An 18,298-nucleotide genomic window follows, 5' to 3' on the forward strand; every position below is an offset into this window, starting at 1 on the left:
AACAACTATGGGATTACTGCCAACTTTATAAAACTTATTGGGAAAATGCAGGGGAGAAGTTTGGGGATGGTATAGATTGCGGTGAATTACTGAGTATATTAGAGACCAGTAAATTGAGAAAATTAGTGTGCAAAAAGAAGCATATAGCAAATAGGCTTATTTCTAAATTCTTCCTATTTCTAAATTCTCCCAGATCTCTGAGAGTGACTGAATTTATAGTGTGGTCTGGCCTGTGATTCGTAGGAGGAGATAAGTAGCAAATACATATGCAATTCCTTGTGTATTTATCTAGGTGAGTCTGGGTCAGGATGAGGATTAACATATTATGTCTTAATGTATATATTACATGTATAAGGGAACACTAATTCTGGTCTGATGTGAGTCTATGTGGAAATCATTGAGGACAATTAGTTAATTTGATGGCATTTGATATAATGCATTTGCTATCATAATATAATAAATAATTCAATAAATATAAACTGGGGTTAAATTTCACATTCCATAGCCTTAGAAATCAAGGAAAATTTTCTATCAGGGAAATGAGTAATTTATATTATAATTTAAATGCCCATCTGCTCTCAGAAGAGAGTATAAATTATTTTCCCTTTGGTTTCTCAGTTTATGAACATGAAATCTGTGCTGTCATTCTTTAGTAGATGACAGCTCACTTATAATGCCACAGAATATGTTGAGACCGCTCAGTAAATGACTGGAGTTCACTACTCATTAAGTTTTATTCTACTGCAGTCATTTTACAACCTCAAAGACAGAGTAAAATGCAAAATTTTTGTTTTCTAGCCAATAAAAATTGTGACTTTTAATTCCTGAATATAAGCAAATTCTATAATTTCTGGACCTGGAAATAGAGTTGTTATAGCAAAGTGGTTTGTTTGCATGAATTATTTTGTTTTTAGTATGAACTGTTTTGTCTCTAAGAGAAGTTTGGACTTTCTGTTATCTACTATTTTCTGCTTGATTTTATACTATAATATGAAAGAAAATAAGAATAGTGAGGAGTTTACTTGATATAATTTCTTAAGAATGTTAAAAATATGACAGTAATGTACTGGGCAGCCAAGAACATGTATGTCATTTTGCCAAGTTAGTCTAGTGTTACTGGATTAGCTAATTTACAAGAAGCCAAAAAGTCAAGAGTTTTGTGCCATTATCATTATCATGAGGAACATTTTTAAGTATTCGTTTGTTTGATGCACTTGCAAAGCACTTTGTAAAGGATTCTAGATGGATGTAGTTCTTGTTCTCTACACATACTATAATTTTTAAGGCAAAATTGTAACTTGATGGATTGTAACAATCCAGATAAGGTTCTTAAATGTCTTCCAAATGAACACACCAAAGACTTTAAGTATGTTAATACCAAAGGAAGGTGCTTATCTTCTGTGCATTCAAAGGAAACTGAGTTAGGGAATATGGGGAATAGTGTCTAGTGAAAATGCTACTGCTCTTATGATTTTTCAAGTCTAACAAAGGAGGAGGGTGAGATATCATTAACAAATGTAAATAGAATGGTAAAATTACATCCTTGCGTGAAGTAAGATTTTTAGAAAATTTGGAGGCGACAAATAATGGACATGAAATGCTAGAGAACCCCCCCAAATGTGCCAAACTAAATAGACAGTAGAGTTAAAACTGTCTGCTGTATGTAGTATGATGAAGAGCTTAAAAATAGGAGGTGATCTTATTTTTTGTTGGCATTGTACTGAGAAACTAGTAAAATGTCTTGGGGTGCAGCTGTCAACATAATTAGGGAAGAAGGGAAAGAAGAGAAGATCTATGTAAAAAACTTTGCATATTCCAGCATTTTTAGTGACAATACCTCGTAGAAAGCTATGCCTCTAATTAGAACAAATAAAATGTGTTTTAAGAGTGAGACTGTCCTTTAAGGAATAGTCACGTGATTTGTCATCCTTTTGTCTCCCAACTCCTTCTCATTTATGACATAGTTCTCTGACTTTCTACTTTCACAGTAATAGTGAAAAATCTTTTGTTGATGCTGGAATGGTGGACTGTTCAATGGCAGTTTGAATATTGTGTCTGATCTGGTTGAGATAGTGTACTCAACCATGCAGACTTTCAAGGCTGGCAGTGAGCATAGGAGAAAAGAAAATCAGAGCCAAGATCCAAACCAATAGCATGGGGATTTTTTCTTTTTTCTTTTCTTTTCTTTGCTTTGCTTTGCTTTTCTCTTTTCTTCTCTTTTTCTTTATTTACATGAAGAAGTCTTCTTATTCTTGCTTTTTCTACAGAGTGGGAACAAAAGGCAACATTTTCCACATTAACTTTCAAAAAGAGGTTAAATTTTTTTAAATGTTTATTTATTTATTTTGAGAGAGAGAGAGAGAGAGACAGAGAGAGAGAGAGACAGAGAGAGAGAGAATGAACAGGGGAGAAGCAGAGAGAGAGGGGGAGAGAGAGAATCCCAAGGAGGCTCCACTCTGTCAGCACAGAGCCCAACATGGGGCTCAAACTTATAAACTGTGGGATCATGACCTGAGCCAAAATCAAGAGTTGGACACATAACCTACTGAGCCACCCACACACCCCTCCAAAAGAGGTTTTTAGTTGTATTGATTACATATTATATTTGTTTGCTTATGTATTTAGCTGGAGAAGTTAGCCTTTGTAAGCAGTCCTCTAACAAAAAAAATTCCCTAAGCCTATCAAAGACATTAATTTTGTATTTATTATTTTTACCATACTAAAAAGAATGCACAGAGGAAAAAAACACTGATATAACTTCAATGAGAATTGAGAAACAAGCAATATCAAGAAAATGAAGGATTTTTTTTTTAAGGATAGAATAGTTCAGAGGGACATGCTGTTTCTAGCTATAAAGTCTGAATATTTAAAACTGTTAATTCTCCCCAAGGTAAATTACAGGATTAATATAATTTCAGTTAAAATAAAAATTCAGGGGCACCTGGGTGGCTCAGTCCATTGTGCATTCCACTCTTGATTTTGGCACAGGTCACCTTCCCATGATTGAGCTCCCAAGTCTGGCTCCACGTCAGATTCATTCATTCATTCTCTCTCTCTCTCTCTCTCTCTCTCCCTCTCTCCCTCCTTCTCCCTCCCTCCCCCGCACACACTCTCTCTCTTTCTAAAATAAAAATGAGTAAATAAATCAAAATTCAAAGTCAAAAACAGTATTAATGCTTATTTGAAAAATCAGAAGAAAATAATTAAAAATAAATTTAAAAATCTATAGAACATTTCGAGTAACAAAGTAACACTGGCCCTATTAAAAAATGCTATAAAGTGAAATAAACTTTACAAACAAGCTAAGAATTTATAAGGCTAAAAAGATGTACTTAGAAACATGAAGCTATTAAGTGGATCAGTTGAGATTTGAACTCAGGCTCATTGTATGCTAAAGCTTGTGCTAATTTACCACACTTCCTCCTATAATGTTGACCTAGTTTAATCTCTATGTTACTAGAACAAAAATGACAAGAAGTCTTTTAACAAAAGAGAAGAGATATCCTAGAAACAGGCCCTTAACTATGTGAAAGTATGTATCATAGATAAAGGAAGGTCCATAAATCAATATAAAGTATCAGTTTGTAAATAGCTAAAAAAATTATCACTTAACTATTTAAAAAAAATTAAATCTTTACTTTAGATGACCCAAAATTAATTCCAAATATATTAAATATTGTAACGTAAAAAAGTTAATCTGTAAAGGAATCAGAAGAAAATAGAAATTAATAATCAGCAAACTTTGGATATGAAAGGACTTTCTATCTAGAAGAATACACAGAGCAAACTAAGTAGGTTACACTATGTAAAAATATAAAAATTCCATCAAAACAGAAAATAGAATTGAACAGAAATTTTATCTATCTATAAATATATAAAGAGCCTCAATACATATATATGGTATAAACATATATCATATGTATGTATTGATCAATATATAAAGATTCCCTGGGGCACCTGGGTGGCTCAGTAGGTTGAGCGTCCAACTTCGGCTCAGGTCATGATCTCACAGCTCGTGAATTTGAGCCCCACATCAGGCTCTGTGCTGACAGCTGAGAGCCTGGACCTGCTCACACTCTGTCTCTCTCTCTCTTTCAAAAACAAATAAACATTAAAAATAAGAAGAGCTCTGGATTGCCTGGGTGGCTCAGTCAGTTAGGCTTCCGACTTTAGCCCAGGTCATGATCTCATGGTTTGTGCGCTTGAGCCCCACATTGAGCTCTGTGCTGACAGCTCTGAGCCTGGAGCCTGCTCCCGATTCTGTGTCTCCCTTTCTCTCTGCCCTCCTCTGCTTGCATTCTCTCTCTTTCTCAAAAGTAAATAAACGTTAAAAAAAATAAAAGAGCCCCTTCAATTTAATAAAAATCTCAAAAAGGGATAAATTATGTGAACATAGAAGATAGTAATAGTATTCAAATGAATGTTCATTAGGTAAAATACAGTATTATAGTTATTCTATCAGTTAACAGTTTTTTTATTGATAATATTTATTGCTGTTAAGGATGCAAAATACTGACATTGGGAATGCATATGTAAAAAGAAAACCAGAAGTTTGTCCAATGAAACAACCTAACAAAAGAAGCAGATTCGTGTATTTGCTTGTTGCTCTTCCCTAATCCATTTTATAGGCTTGTTCTTTGGCCAGGAGCTCCTGTATTTAAGAAAAGAGAAGACCCTCACTGTGTAGTTGGTTTTTATAAGCTTGAAAAGACCATATATTGCATGCCATTAATTTTGTTAGCCCAGGGTTTTAGGTTAGAACTTCATAAAAACATAAAAGAAAACCTCCAGTTTCTTTGGATCTTGGATAAAATTGCCTGTTCCTTATAGAATATGTACCCAGTGGGTATTCAGAGTTTGTGCGGAAAGCAGGAACTGAATTAGTATCAAGCTGAGTCTTGATCACTTTGAGGTGTTTCTTTTGTTGAATGCCAACATTGTTACAAAAGTGCATTTGCTGTGACAAATGAAAATATAACATTTTCCTTAAGAAGTGGATTGTGGAAAGCTTAGTAGCAATAATGTGTTTATCCAAAAATGCCTCTCTTATTTGTTTTCCCCTGAACCTCTGTTCTTTTATTTTTCCCTTGTCAATTTTTATTGTAGTTTAGCCTCTGTGGCAACGGAAGGGAATTTATGTTTTTTAAGAAGGCTAGTTATAGACATTGATTCACTGATGTATTAAGAGGCCAAGAAGTCTGTTTGCAGTTCTTTCAAAAGCTGCTTTTGAATTTTTTTTTAACAAGTATGTTTAACAAGTAGGACCCAGAATAATGAGTTTTAAAGAAACATACTTTTATCACTATGTTTCCTCTGGAAATAAAAGAATCCACTAAATAAATTACCTTCATATAATAGTGCACTGACTACCTTCAGACCTTATGATGTTAAAAGTACCACTTGTCTACGTATATACAGACTGTATATGACACTGCTGCCTTTTTCCTTCATTTTGTAACTCTTAAGAAGAAAGCAAGAAAGGGAGGAGGAGAGAAAAGGGAATACACCAGCATTTTCTCTCCCAAGAACGAGGGAAAGGAACAGTAAGGCAGCGGAAGGAACACTGGACTGAATTTTGAGGAGTTTGCTTTGTTCTTTAATCTCTTTGCCTCTCACTAGCCATGTGACCTTGGGTTGGTCAGTCTGCCTGTCTGGTTTTTAGCTTCCTCGTCTACAACAAGCTGCATTGAGGGAGCTGTCTCATTTCTCAGCTCATTGCTTGTATAAAGCTGTATAATTCTTTTCAGAGAAATAAGCTCTAGAATGTGGATAATTTAATTCCACATAAAGTAAGAATAATAAAAAAAAGATTAATGTTGGTATAGTTGAGAAAAGCCCAAGGGACTCTTGTGGAAGGATATATGTCAAGTACAGGATTTTTATGCTTCTCTTTTTTCTGCCATTTATTAAGGTTCTTGTTCACTTATTTGCTCTAGTTGTATATGCATTGTGCTATATGTCTTCATCTTCTGACTTACTAATGTGAGCTTGTTTTTTTGTTTTAATTTTTGTTCCTTGTACAAGACAAGCATGATTTTTTTTTAATGTTTAAAAGAAGGTGGGGAGGGGGAGAGAGAGAAAGAGAAAGAGAACTTCAAGCAGGTTCCTCTCTGCCAGCACAGAGCCCAATGTGGGCCTCGAACTCACGAACTGTGAGATCATGACCTGAGCCAAAAGCAAGAGTCAGACGCTTAACTGACTGAGCCATCAAGGCACCCCAAGATTTTGTTTTTTTATATTCCTTTGACATTGGCCTTCATATTTGTGGAGAAGGTAGTTAAAATAATCAGAGGGTTTAGCTGATTGCTTTTTTCTTCTAGAATTGCAGTCCATTTCCATTTTAATTCTACCAACAGATTTTTCTGTATCTCTAATATCAAAATACTTTTGCTCTGCAACTAGATTTCCTGATTTACCTAAAATAGTATTAATTTGAATGCCTTTGATGTTGCTTTGAAAGCAGTATTTTAAATAGCAACTATTTTTATTCAATACTGTTACCATGGTAATAAAGAACATTCACTTGATTTAAACTTTTCAGAAAAGGAAAACTTAGACTCTATATGTTTCTAGTTGGTTTGAATGTACCACTCTAAGTGTGCCCTTTTGTTCCTATTTTTGAAGTAATTTGTTTTTCTAAGATTACTGTGCATATTTCTTTTTTTTTGAGAAAAATAAAACATCAAATTTTTACAAACCATTAATTTCTTTAAATCCCTAGGAGAACAGCTCTTCTTTCCCTTTTTAAGTAATTTTGTAATTACATTTTAAATCCTTTTTCAAGTAGCTCTAATGGAATTGCAATTCTTTTGTTGTCCTGGCATTTCCCTGTGATAAACAGAGCTGCCCTTGAGAATAAGAATCTTTTGTATTCATCATGTGTGACCAATAATAGGTACTTAATAAAAGTTTGTTGAGTGGGTGAATAAATGAATAACATATGATTTAATTGATAAAAGTTCCTCCTGCTCAAAATATTAGTTTCACTCCCAATTTTAAGTTTTCTTCCATTTCAAATTATGGATATAGAGTAGACCACAAAAATATCAGCAGAATTATTTACTTCATCTAGCACCATGGGTCAGAAGAACTTCTTCTTTGGTCTTTGTTTCACTTTTTAAATAAAACCTTCCTGATTCTTTTGCTTCATATTACCAGCAGATCCAGGCAATGTTGGTTGATCTGTTTTTATGGACCCTTGGAGTATACATTTAGTACTTATTTATTTGCAGGGTACATGTCTTTTGGTGACATATGTGCTCATTACTAGACCTTAAGTTTATTGAGGACCTAACTTGGTGCCTGACCAATAAATATTTCCTGAAAAAGTAATTTTTAAATATTCATATTTTGTTTATATATTTAAACAGTACTTCCTAAATGTTATGGAAAAATAAATTTGTACCTTCTCTTTTAAGCAGCCGGTGTGTGTGTGTGTGTGTGTGTGTGTGTGTGTGTGCATGCACATTGTGTTTCTTCATTGGTTTTATGACTTCCTTAGAAGGTAGAGGAGTGGACAGTGTTAAAACAACTAAAATGTAGGAAATGTGAATGACAAGTACTCTTGAAGACATGTTCATGTGTATGTACAATCATGGTATACACATCTATCTTTTAAAAAATACTACTCTTAGGTATGTACTATGGAGAATACAAACAGGGTATAGGTAAAATAAAAGTTAATGCCTTTTTTTCTTTCATTTCATATCCTTAAATATATTCATTCTTGGTGTATATGTTTACAGACTTCTTACATATATTGTAGATGAAGTTATCCAGCACCTTGGGGAAATTGCACTGCTGGAGAAGATTTATTATGTATGATGGCTTATCAACTCCTTAAGTCCCGTAAAGGATATTTTTCACTGTGGCTTTGGGAAATTCATTGGTGATAGGCACTCTAGAACCCTGAAAAACTCCCATGATGACTCTTTGTTAGGCTAAGAGTGATAAGTGAGAGAGGCCATTATTGAAGTGGGGAGATGATGTGGTCCTGAGAGGCGGGGGCTAAAAGACCACACTTAACTTATAAACTCAAGACGGCTGAAACAATGTTCTGATTCGATTGATTTGTAAGATATTTGGTGTTGACTAACTGACAATGGCATCCTTAGAACTCAAATAGATGGGCAACCTATGGCAAAAAAAGGCATAACATGAATCATCTCTCTACAAAGTACAGTCCTTCCACTTTCCAGACTTGAGCCAGTTCATAGATTTTGAACCCCTTTAATAAAGGGATAGTCAGGTCCCTTTGAGAAAAAACCCTTTTATTTGTCAAAATTAAACTGTACAATGATCTTATGATTTGGCAGGGTGAGTGCCTGGGTGAAAGGGGAACATTCAACCTTTGAGGAACTAAACATTGACTCTACGGTGACACTATATCCTGAGGAACCAAAACATTACTGTAGCAGACCACTAACAGGGCTGTTGGGAACTTAATGGAATTTTGACTCCAGTGTGTATCGCCATAGGCCCAGTGGTCCCTGACTCCACCCCAATTTCAGAATGCATGATTGCAATAAACATACTGAGCCACTGTTAGACACCCTTGTCTATATAATCTCCTTCCCTCCCTCTTTTATATTATATTTTTCTTACTCATGATGTTTTGTGCTTTTAGGTGGAAAGGAACATTTCCCATGTTTTATTGTTTGTCTCTCTTAAGTTTACTTCATCATCCATGCCATTGTTTTCTTCTTGAAGTCCAATAGTTAGACCCAATTCTTTTGTGTTTGTATAAATATTGTTAAAGATATGTGTTTAAAGACCTCGTTAACCATAACATGGTCTTTGCCAGCTTATTTTCTTACCTGCAATTCCCTTTCTAAAGAGAAGAATGTCCTTTGGAACTATTATTGCATTTTTATGATACAGTTAAAGGGGGTGGGTAGAAAATAGAGAAGTGAGAAACAGGAATTTTCATTGAAATGACTTGTTTTCATTAAAAAAAGAGAAAGAACAGAAAATTGAATACGAGAGAGGAAAAATAGGAAAGAAAAAGTGAATTGAAATAAATACCTATTTTTCCCTATGAGCATATGAGCTAGAGACCCCTGGGATATAAAAGCTGCCTTGTAATAGAGAATGTTAAGTTACACAAGCCATGGAAGGAGTGTAAAGGAAGGTGTAAGAGGTTTGTGGACATTTAGAAAATATTCTTTCCTCACTCCTCCCCACCTTCCCATGTATGAATGATTTGTTTTTGAGCAATAATATGAAATTAGAATTGCTTTACTAGTATCTTTTGATGAATTGTCAATCTATATTCACCATTATGCACAGAGACCAGGCCACCTGAATAGATCCCAATTACTGTAAAGCTATTTTTTTCCCCATAACATTGATCACCTACTAGACCTTCTACATATTTATGTGTTAAATTATCATCCTTGTGCATAGTTTTCATAAAATAATGAGTAACTTGTAAAGTAGGTGCTGATTCACTGTCAACAGATTTGATTGTTTTCATGTGTTCAATGAAATCGTTATGGCCTCCTGGGTGGGTGGCAGATATTGACAAACACTTTGCTCAAGTTGCACGTTCAACTCTTCTGAAAAAGTACAGTAAATTTAGTGTTTACTTTTTTATTAATCATTATGTTTTTTAGCTTAGTACTGTTGAAATGATTTCCTATACTTCATAATAAAGGACAAAATAAGAGCTTTCAGGCTGCTCTGTACAATTTAGGGTGGAGTATTTAACTCTAGTTCCTGTATAATTTTCATATCAGCCTAAATTATAGCTTTCTGCATTTCCCACCGACACCATCACCTGAAACCTTGACGTCTGTGTGTATCTCACGGACTACAGCACAGGGTCTGGTGCAACAGGCTAGTATACCACATGGCCTGCAGGGTACTTACTTACTTCTTCCACTATCAGCTCAACTGAATGGTGTTATTTGTCCCAAGGAATGTGTGTCTGAGAGCACTTCATTTTCACAATGGGCATCTGTACTTGTAATGAAGGTGTTAATTAGGTTACTTCTAGAAAGGGCTGGAAAGAAATTGATTTATTCTGACCTAACTGCATGCATGTGCATCTTACCCAGTGGTAGCCGAAAACATAGCAGAAGCTCTACGCACAAAGTGGAGGTCTAACAAGGCCATCTGCTGCAGGTTGGGCTCACCAGAAACTGAGTCTGAGAAGTAATTTATGAATGTAAAATGTTTATTAGGGATCAGCGTCCCTGAAGGGAAAAGGAAGGATGTGGGATTGGGTTGAGGAAGAACTTGAACCACCATGCAGACTCTACGAAACCTTAGCCTAACTGGTGGGAAGCCCCGGAGCAAATACCAGATGACAGATACTTCACTGAAGCAGAATGTGGGGGAGGGGGTTGCTTCTCTGTATCAACCACAGCATCCCTAGCATATTTTATTAGTAACACTTAATTAAAAAATAAGATTCTGAGATGAATACTAAATTGAGCAGAATGCTAGCAAGTATAACCAGAACCGTCCTAGGTAAATCAAGACAGCTCCCTGTAAGATTCCTTTCATATCTCCCTGTAAGATTCCCTTCCAGAAGCATATGTTCTTTAAGGGACCTGAAGTTGAAAAGTGGTTTGAAAATCACTGAACTCATCTCACTCATTTGTGTATTGAGAGAAGGGATTAAGAATAGAGGCAGAAATAGATAGAGGACTCAGACTTTCTGACAACCAGTCTGGTATCTTTTCTAATATAACTTGTTGCTTCTAAGTACTGCAAACTATAAAGGAAGATTTGTTCTTTGGTCTACCCTGTATAATGCATATTCATTGATAATACTGCCTGTATTATGAGATAATCTTCAGTTTTCCTTGTAAAATAATAGTGATATTATGGTGTAATCATTTATGGATTTTGCTTGAATACTAAGAGCATGGGGATGATGTCTGTTTCCTTGTAACATTTATCTTATGGTTTCTGATACTACATTACATTATACTAGTTATTTTTATGTTTATTTTCTTAATACGAAATTTATTGTCAAATTGGTTTCCATACAACACCCAGTGCTCATCCCAAAAGGTTATACTAGTTATTTTTAAAACTAAGATTAAGTCTTTAACAAGTCTCTTTAATATCCCTTAAGGATTTTATTTTAATTCTTCTTGAAGAAAAAAAAAATTAAAACTGGAAAATTAAGTGTAATATGAGCATTAAAAGAAAGAGGAGAGGGGCATCTGGGTAGTTTGGTAGGTTAAGCATCTGACTCTTGATTTTGGCCCAGGTCATGATCTCAAGGTTTGTGAGATCAGGCCAGGAGTTGGCTCCATGCTAAATGTGGAGCCTGCTTAATAATCTTTCTTTCTCTCTCTCTCTCAAAAGAAAAAGAAGAGGGAGAAAATTTATATCTATTAATAAAAATATCAGTAAATTCTTACCAGGTTTTTTAAAGCAACATTATCACTCTTTAGAGATGTTTTATTTGAGTTTCTTTCCTTGCCCATGATAACATAATACTTGAAGTAGTTAAAATACTCATTTCCATAGTGGAGACTATGGAGAAACAAAGGTAAGGACAATGGATTACCTGGAAAGAAACCATGATTTGGAAATGGTAAAACTTTGACAGTGTTCCTCCAGCAAACAACAACTATTTCTTAGGTTCTTATTGAAGATACCAATTAGGTGGCTATGATAACATCTTTAGATGCAAAGGACTTTTGCGTTACAGAAGGATGGCATCATGTTTTCGTTTTCTTTTGTGCCTTTAATTTCTTTCTTTCTTTTTTCTTTTTCTTTTTCTTTTTGTTTTCTTTTCTTTTTTTATTGTGACAGGGAGATTTTATTTTCTTATCTCAGGAGTTTGCATTTTGGTCTTTTGTTGTTATGGGAATTCTTTTTTTTTTTCAATTTTTTTAATGTATTTATTTTTATTTTTGAGACAGAGAGAGACAGAGCATGAGCAGGGGAGGGGCAGAGAGAGAGGGAGACACAGAATCCGAAGCAGGCTCCAGGCTCTGAGCTGTCAGCACAGAGCCTGATGCGGGGCTCCAACCCACGGACTGTGAGATCATGACCTGAGCTGAAGTCGGATGCTCAACCAACTGAACCACCCAGGCACCCCTGTTGTTATGGGAATTCTTATTGTATTTGTTACATCTTATGTTTGGGGAGGATTACAAAGTGGCTGTTGTTCACAAAAGGGAAAATAAAGAATTGAGTCACAATAAATGTACAAAATTTTGAGTTAGGATTGGAAAGATTATTTTATTTTTCTCATCTTTGATTTTAAATAATTAAGTGTATTGTCTCACAATTGATTGTCTAGAGAGCCCAAATCAGTGTAATCATGTGTAGTATGCCCTCCAGATCTGATAGCCTCAGGATCATTCTGTTGATAGGGAGAAGGGAAGAGTGGGTGAAAGTCTACAAAAGCTTATGTTAATTAAAGTATATCTCCGACTGGTAGAAAATCATGTTCAGACATCATTTCATCATTAGTCAACTCATCAAAATACCATTTTTCAGAAAATCCTCTGGTTCTTTTCATTGGCTTTAGTGAAATTATTCTAAGAGCTTCATAGAAGGACTGAGATCCAGTGTTTGCATAACTGTCATTTTCTTAAGAAATAGACTTTGGGCCTCCTGAGAAAGCAGCTCATCTGGTGTGACATTTGCTGCAAGAGAATGAAGTATTATTTTAAAAATTTTGCTTCTTAACAAAGGAAATATCCATCTGTTTTGGTCTTTTTCCCAGCGTCTGATAAACAATGGGTTGCTAATTAATTAGTTGATAGGCAGAAATCTAGGAGAGTAAAGAAGGACTAATGTAAGAATTCTAAATGATTTTTCACATACTTGGATTTTTCTAAGGATAATTTCTTTTTAATGTTTATTCATTTTTGAGAGACAGAGAGAGACAGAGCATAAGCGGAGAAGGGGCAGAGAGAGGGAGACACAGAATCTGAAACAGGCTCCAGGCTCTGAGCTGTCAGCACAGTCCCCAATGCGGGGCTCAAACTCACCAACTATGATTTCCTGACCTGAGCCAAAGTCAGACACTCAACCGACTGAGCCACCCAGGTGCCCCTCTAAGGATAATTTTTATTGTGTACTTTTATTCTCATAAAGAAAAAGTGAACAATCATACATTTATGGGATAAAGTTGGTCATATTTTGGAATTTATGAATATAATGATAAAAAACATTTTAAAAGGATGTAGTTTTAGGCTGCTATTTTCTATTTGTGTATATGTGAACTTTTTTTGACATTCATGATAGCTACTTGAAGGATCTTCATGTTTGCTTGGTATTGTTTGCATTTATGATATTCAGATTAAAGGATGCTTTGAATGTAGGAATATTCATTATAGATTTCATAGTTCAGGTGGCTTTGTAAATAATCTCTTACATGCTACTTTTGCTGTGTGTGTGTGTGTGTGTTTTAAATCCTATCAATATGTTATCTCTAGAGATTGTCTTCAGATTTACAATCAAATTTTGTGTGTGTGTGTGTGTATGTGTGTGTGTGTGTGTGTGTGTGTGTGTGTGTGAAAACCTCCAGCTATTTTATGTTATGGTTGTTTACATTAGGAATTCTGATTTTTCTTTGCATTTAAATCAGTTTGAGAATCATTCAGTAAAACTTTTATTTATATTTTTAGCACCCAAGGATATATCGTATTCAATGTAGCTGTTTGATTGAACAGTTCTTTACTTGAGGTATAAAGTTCATGTTTGCTGTTGGGTTTTGGCTTTATTTTTCAAGATCTGTTTTGGGAAAGGGATAAATGGAGGGGGGAAAGGGAAAAGGAGAAACACTACAAATCATTCATTTAATGAAATGCTACAATAAATTGCAAAGTGCACTGAAAGACAATGGTCATATCAGAAGAATTTACTAGTCATATCATTGAAATAAACATTAATTCTGTTCATTAAAAATATCAGTAGATAAGTCAATAATATAATTTGATTTTTGAAAATATGAACTCAAAGAGGAAGTGTACTTGAAGAAGAAAAATAAATTGTGCTTTTTTGTTTCTGTGGACTCTTTTCTCAGTCCCTCCCCAGGTGCACTGTACGAATGTCAGAGTGGTGAACACAAGCAGGAGAATAGAGGCCAATTAAATATCTGGTTCAGTGTGTTTCAATAAATATGAAGAAAAATCCACATCCTGCTTCTCAGCCTACTTTGTAAACACTGTGTTCACAAATGTTTAACATCTGGCTCTTCAGTAACTGGGAAGTGGGGATTGTCATCAACTGCAGATTTTCAGTATTTTGTGGAAATTGCACACCTTCAGTTAGAGATGGATTTACTGCAGACTGGAGTTTCAGCTTTGCACTCTGTCTCAGCCTGATGGTGTGACCCTCTCAAGGCTGGAGGTCTGGTACCCTTGCTTTTCATGATTGATAGATGACCAGTTTTGCTTTTCTAAAAGGCATTATGATTAACTGGGGAAGTTTTCTTTATGCAATAAAAATGGAAATATCATTTCAACTAATATTTACCTAACATTTTAATCTGTATCAGATACTGTTCTGTATCCTGGTGGCACTATACTTCTAGAGGGAGAAGGAGAGGTGTGTAGACAATTACACGTAACATTAGAAATGTAGGATGAAACATTCTGTAAGTGTAAGCACAGAGTATACTCAGAGTACACACAGTAGGGCCATCTATTCCAGATTTTGTAGGAGGAGAGAAAAAAAAGAGGAGGCATCAAGGAAGCCTTCCCATAGGAGAGACTAGAGGTAATGAGTATCTAGTTCTGGAAGTACGGGATTAGTATCAGAGTGATAGACTACTTTATGCAAGGCAGATCACTGTGCAGTACAACTGTTTCTAAAGTAGAACTGAAGATCCTTCCTTACATTCCTCTTTTCTCTCTTTTTTTTTTTTGCTCCCATTTCCTTACTCTCTCTCCTCTCTCTTACCTTCTTCTCTCCCTCTTTTCTCCTTTCTTTTCCCTTCCCTCCTTCCTTCATTATGAACTTCATAAGCACAGAATTTTATTAATCAAATTTTTGGTTCATGGGCCAGTGTCATCATTGGATTATCCCTGGTCTGCATTGATTTATTTATTCATTTATGATGCAGTAGTTCATAGATATGAAATATTAACAATTATGACCTACCTTTTGCTTTTCTATTTCATCTTCTTACCCCTTCTAAAAGATAACCATTATCCTGGTTTATGTATATTATTCTTTACTGGGCTGCTTTTTTTTCATATATAACATGTAAACAATACATTGGTTGTTTTTTTAACTCAATATATGATATTCTTCTGTATGTAATCTACTAGTATTTTTTCCACTCACTATTTTACTATGCTTTTATTTGTAACTGAATTCATTCTGTTTCACTTCAATTAATATTCCATTGTGTGTCTGTGCTACAGATTGTCAGTTCTTCTGTTGATGGGCAATTGAGTGGTTTGTCTTTATGTTGTAATGAATAGTACTGCTATGAATGTTCTTTTACTTGCTGCCTAAGACATTATGTGAACGTTTCTGCAAGTATATACATCAGAATGGCAATATAGGCATTTAGGTTGTGCAGAGGTTAAATTTAAAAGATAATCCCACATTGTTTTCCAAAGCTATTGTACCAGTTTGCATTCCCACCAGAAATATATGAGCTTATGTTGATCCACATCCTCTCTAACACTTCATCTTGTGAGATTAATTTCTGTCAATCTAATGCCACATGATGTGAATGCTATCTATCCGTATGTAGTTTTGATTGCCACTTCCCAGGTTACTAATGGGATTGTGTATTTTCTAGGTATATTTATTGGTCATAAATATCTCTTCTAATCTTTCAATTACAAGATTTTGCTAGTCTACACTAATGAGTACTTTTTATATTTGTATTTGTAGTTGTTGCAATATCTTAATCATAAAAAGAGAGTCATTAAAGTAAAATAGACATATTTTAGTACTACATAAAATGGTGGGTACATTTCTAATAAAAGATGTGCAGTCAAAATAATTGACAAATTAAAAGAATAGGTAATAATTTAATTTTGACATTATTTCCATGAATGATTTTTTTCACAACTTGATGTTTATTTTTCTTTTGACAGAACGATTTCGAGACTTACTACTTCCTCCATCTAGTCAAGACTCTGAGATTCTACCCTTCATTCAATCTAGAAATTATCCCAAGTAAGCACTAGGAGTTCAGTGGATCTTGGGAAGGGGAGGGGTGTGGTGACGGGAGAGATTTGGGAGGTAAAAAACAATGTTTTCTTTCTAAGGATTTCTGAAAAAGCTAGAATACCCTAACCTAATTAAGTAGGGCATCTCCTGTACTGTAATGTCTTAACCCACAGCTGGGTCAGAGAAAAAAGACTTGCTTGTGGTACAGCCCAGCTGTGACTGGGAGCATGTGCAGAGTGCAGACTGTAAGTTACCTGCTCTTATAGGTGCCTGGCCGTGCTCCTTTTTGCTTGAATCTGTATCAGTAGCAACAGATATTTTGTGGGTGTTCCCTCATCTGGTTTCCTGTTTTCTAACCTTTAAATGCAAGGATTCATTCATGTTGTAATAAGTGGTTTTCAAATAACCCACATGTTAGCTATGGTTTTAGTAATTTCTGTATATTCCTCTTTACTATCTTGATAATTATGGGAAGTAGAATCTCTTTCTTCTCTTAGATGCCAGAGGTTACTTATTGGTTGAAGGAATATGCCTTCATCTTTCCAGAAAATAAGGAAGTAGCAGGTTTTTTGTTTTTTTTTTTTTTATTAGGCATCCTTTTCCCTAAAAGCTGATGGATGCTAGTATCTTGATCCCTCCTGTAGAAGTTTGGTGCACCTTCTACTTCATGAATGTCTTATTGTATTTACTAGCTACCATACAACAAGCTGGAGAGTGAATAATCTGGTATCTGATATAGAAAAGGAAGCTCACCAAGTTAAAGAATTAGAGCTTGATTTATATATACTTCATCAAAGCTAATCAATATGATAAATGACTCATTCTTTTGTTTGGCAGTGTTTTCAAGTATCCACTGAATTTCACTTTCTAGAATAATTTTTTCCTCTAATACTTAGCTTTGATAGTATTTCTTTAACTCTGATAACAAAATTAAATACAGAATCCAAATTACCTGTTCTTTGTCTTTGATATTAATCCAGATTTAATCTTAAGTAATAATCTTCTAGTCCCCTGATGGGGTTCCTCCTCAGGGACAGACAAAAAGCCTGGACAGCCTTCCATGCATACATGGTGTTTCATATACGTATTGACAGGGAGCACAGAGGAACCCGAAGGAATTGACACATGTCTGTCAGTGTTTTTGTCTCCAGCTGCTGTTTAGAGGCCACTGATGCCTGTTCTTCTGCCTCTTAGGCTTACTGTCCGCCTGATACTTTTGCTTGAAGAGGGGAATCACAGTCATTTCTCTGTTGGTAATCTGTTTGCAGCTATTTCCCTAAGTTTCCTTAGCTGTATGTTCTTACATGTATCTTTTTTGCTCTTAGATTACTTTTCTGATAGTGATGTGATTCATGCTAATATTTAACAGAGATGCCATGTGGTGATCCTTTGTCAGTGTCTAATCCTTAGGGTAAACTTGTTTTGTTTTGTTTCATTTTGTTTTGTTTGCATCTGTGGACTGGAAGAATAAAAGTCATCCACTGATGCCACATACCCCATGTCGTGGTGATTAAGAGTACAGACTCTGAAGCAGACTGTCTTACCAGCTGACTTTGTGACTTGGGTCACCTAACCCTCTGTGCCTCAGATCCACCTGTGTGGAAGGTGTGAGATAATAATACTTACCACTTAGGGGTGTTATGAAGATTGAATAAATTAATAAATGAAAAAATACTTAGAACTCAACTTGACACATACTTCATTCTAGCTGCAAGTGTTATTCGTTTAAAATTACATATAGAATTAACTAGAATTGCATGTTTCCAAACACCTTAGGGAAATAGATCGTTCATTGATCTTATAACAGGATACTTCTGTTAACCTGCCCTTACTAATATTTAGGGAAGTACTATTTATTTAATATTTCTAAACTATTGCTGATGTGAGGCACTGCTTTGGTGATCACTTAACAGCTTTATGAGTTTCAGTTTTCTGAACTATCAAATGAAAGCATGCTAATTAAAGGTTTCTGGGTCTGAATAACATTTATGAAAAAATTCTGGATTAAATACAGTTAGTTTATTCAAGTGATAGAATATTAAGGATCTGCATCCTCCCATTGCCCATATAATGTCTAGTTTGGCAGTGGAATTTTAGGAGGTGCTGAGAACAGAGAAAGGATAATAGAATTCTATTTGTGCTGTGCCTGAGGAGTGTTAAATTGGTCCAGAATAGAGCATAGGAACAA

General features: G+C 35.1%; 1 protein-coding gene across 6 annotated transcripts in view; it reads left to right on the forward strand.

Moving 5' to 3' along the window:
* Positions 1–18,298, forward strand: part of NOX4 (NADPH oxidase 4) — a 166,962-nt gene that overhangs the window by 99,103 nt on the left and 49,561 nt on the right. For all 6 annotated transcript variants that reach the window (XM_058687522.1, XM_058687523.1, XM_058687520.1 and 3 more), the window contains one exon: positions 16,035–16,116. In XM_058687522.1, the coding sequence (XP_058543505.1) occupies positions 16,035–16,116 (82 nt within the window). The remainder of the gene's footprint in view (positions 1–16,034; positions 16,117–18,298) is intronic.

The sequence above is a fragment of the Neofelis nebulosa genome, chromosome 10 (genome assembly GCF_028018385.1).
Source record: "Neofelis nebulosa isolate mNeoNeb1 chromosome 10, mNeoNeb1.pri, whole genome shotgun sequence".
NCBI lineage: Eukaryota > Metazoa > Chordata > Mammalia > Carnivora > Felidae > Neofelis > Neofelis nebulosa.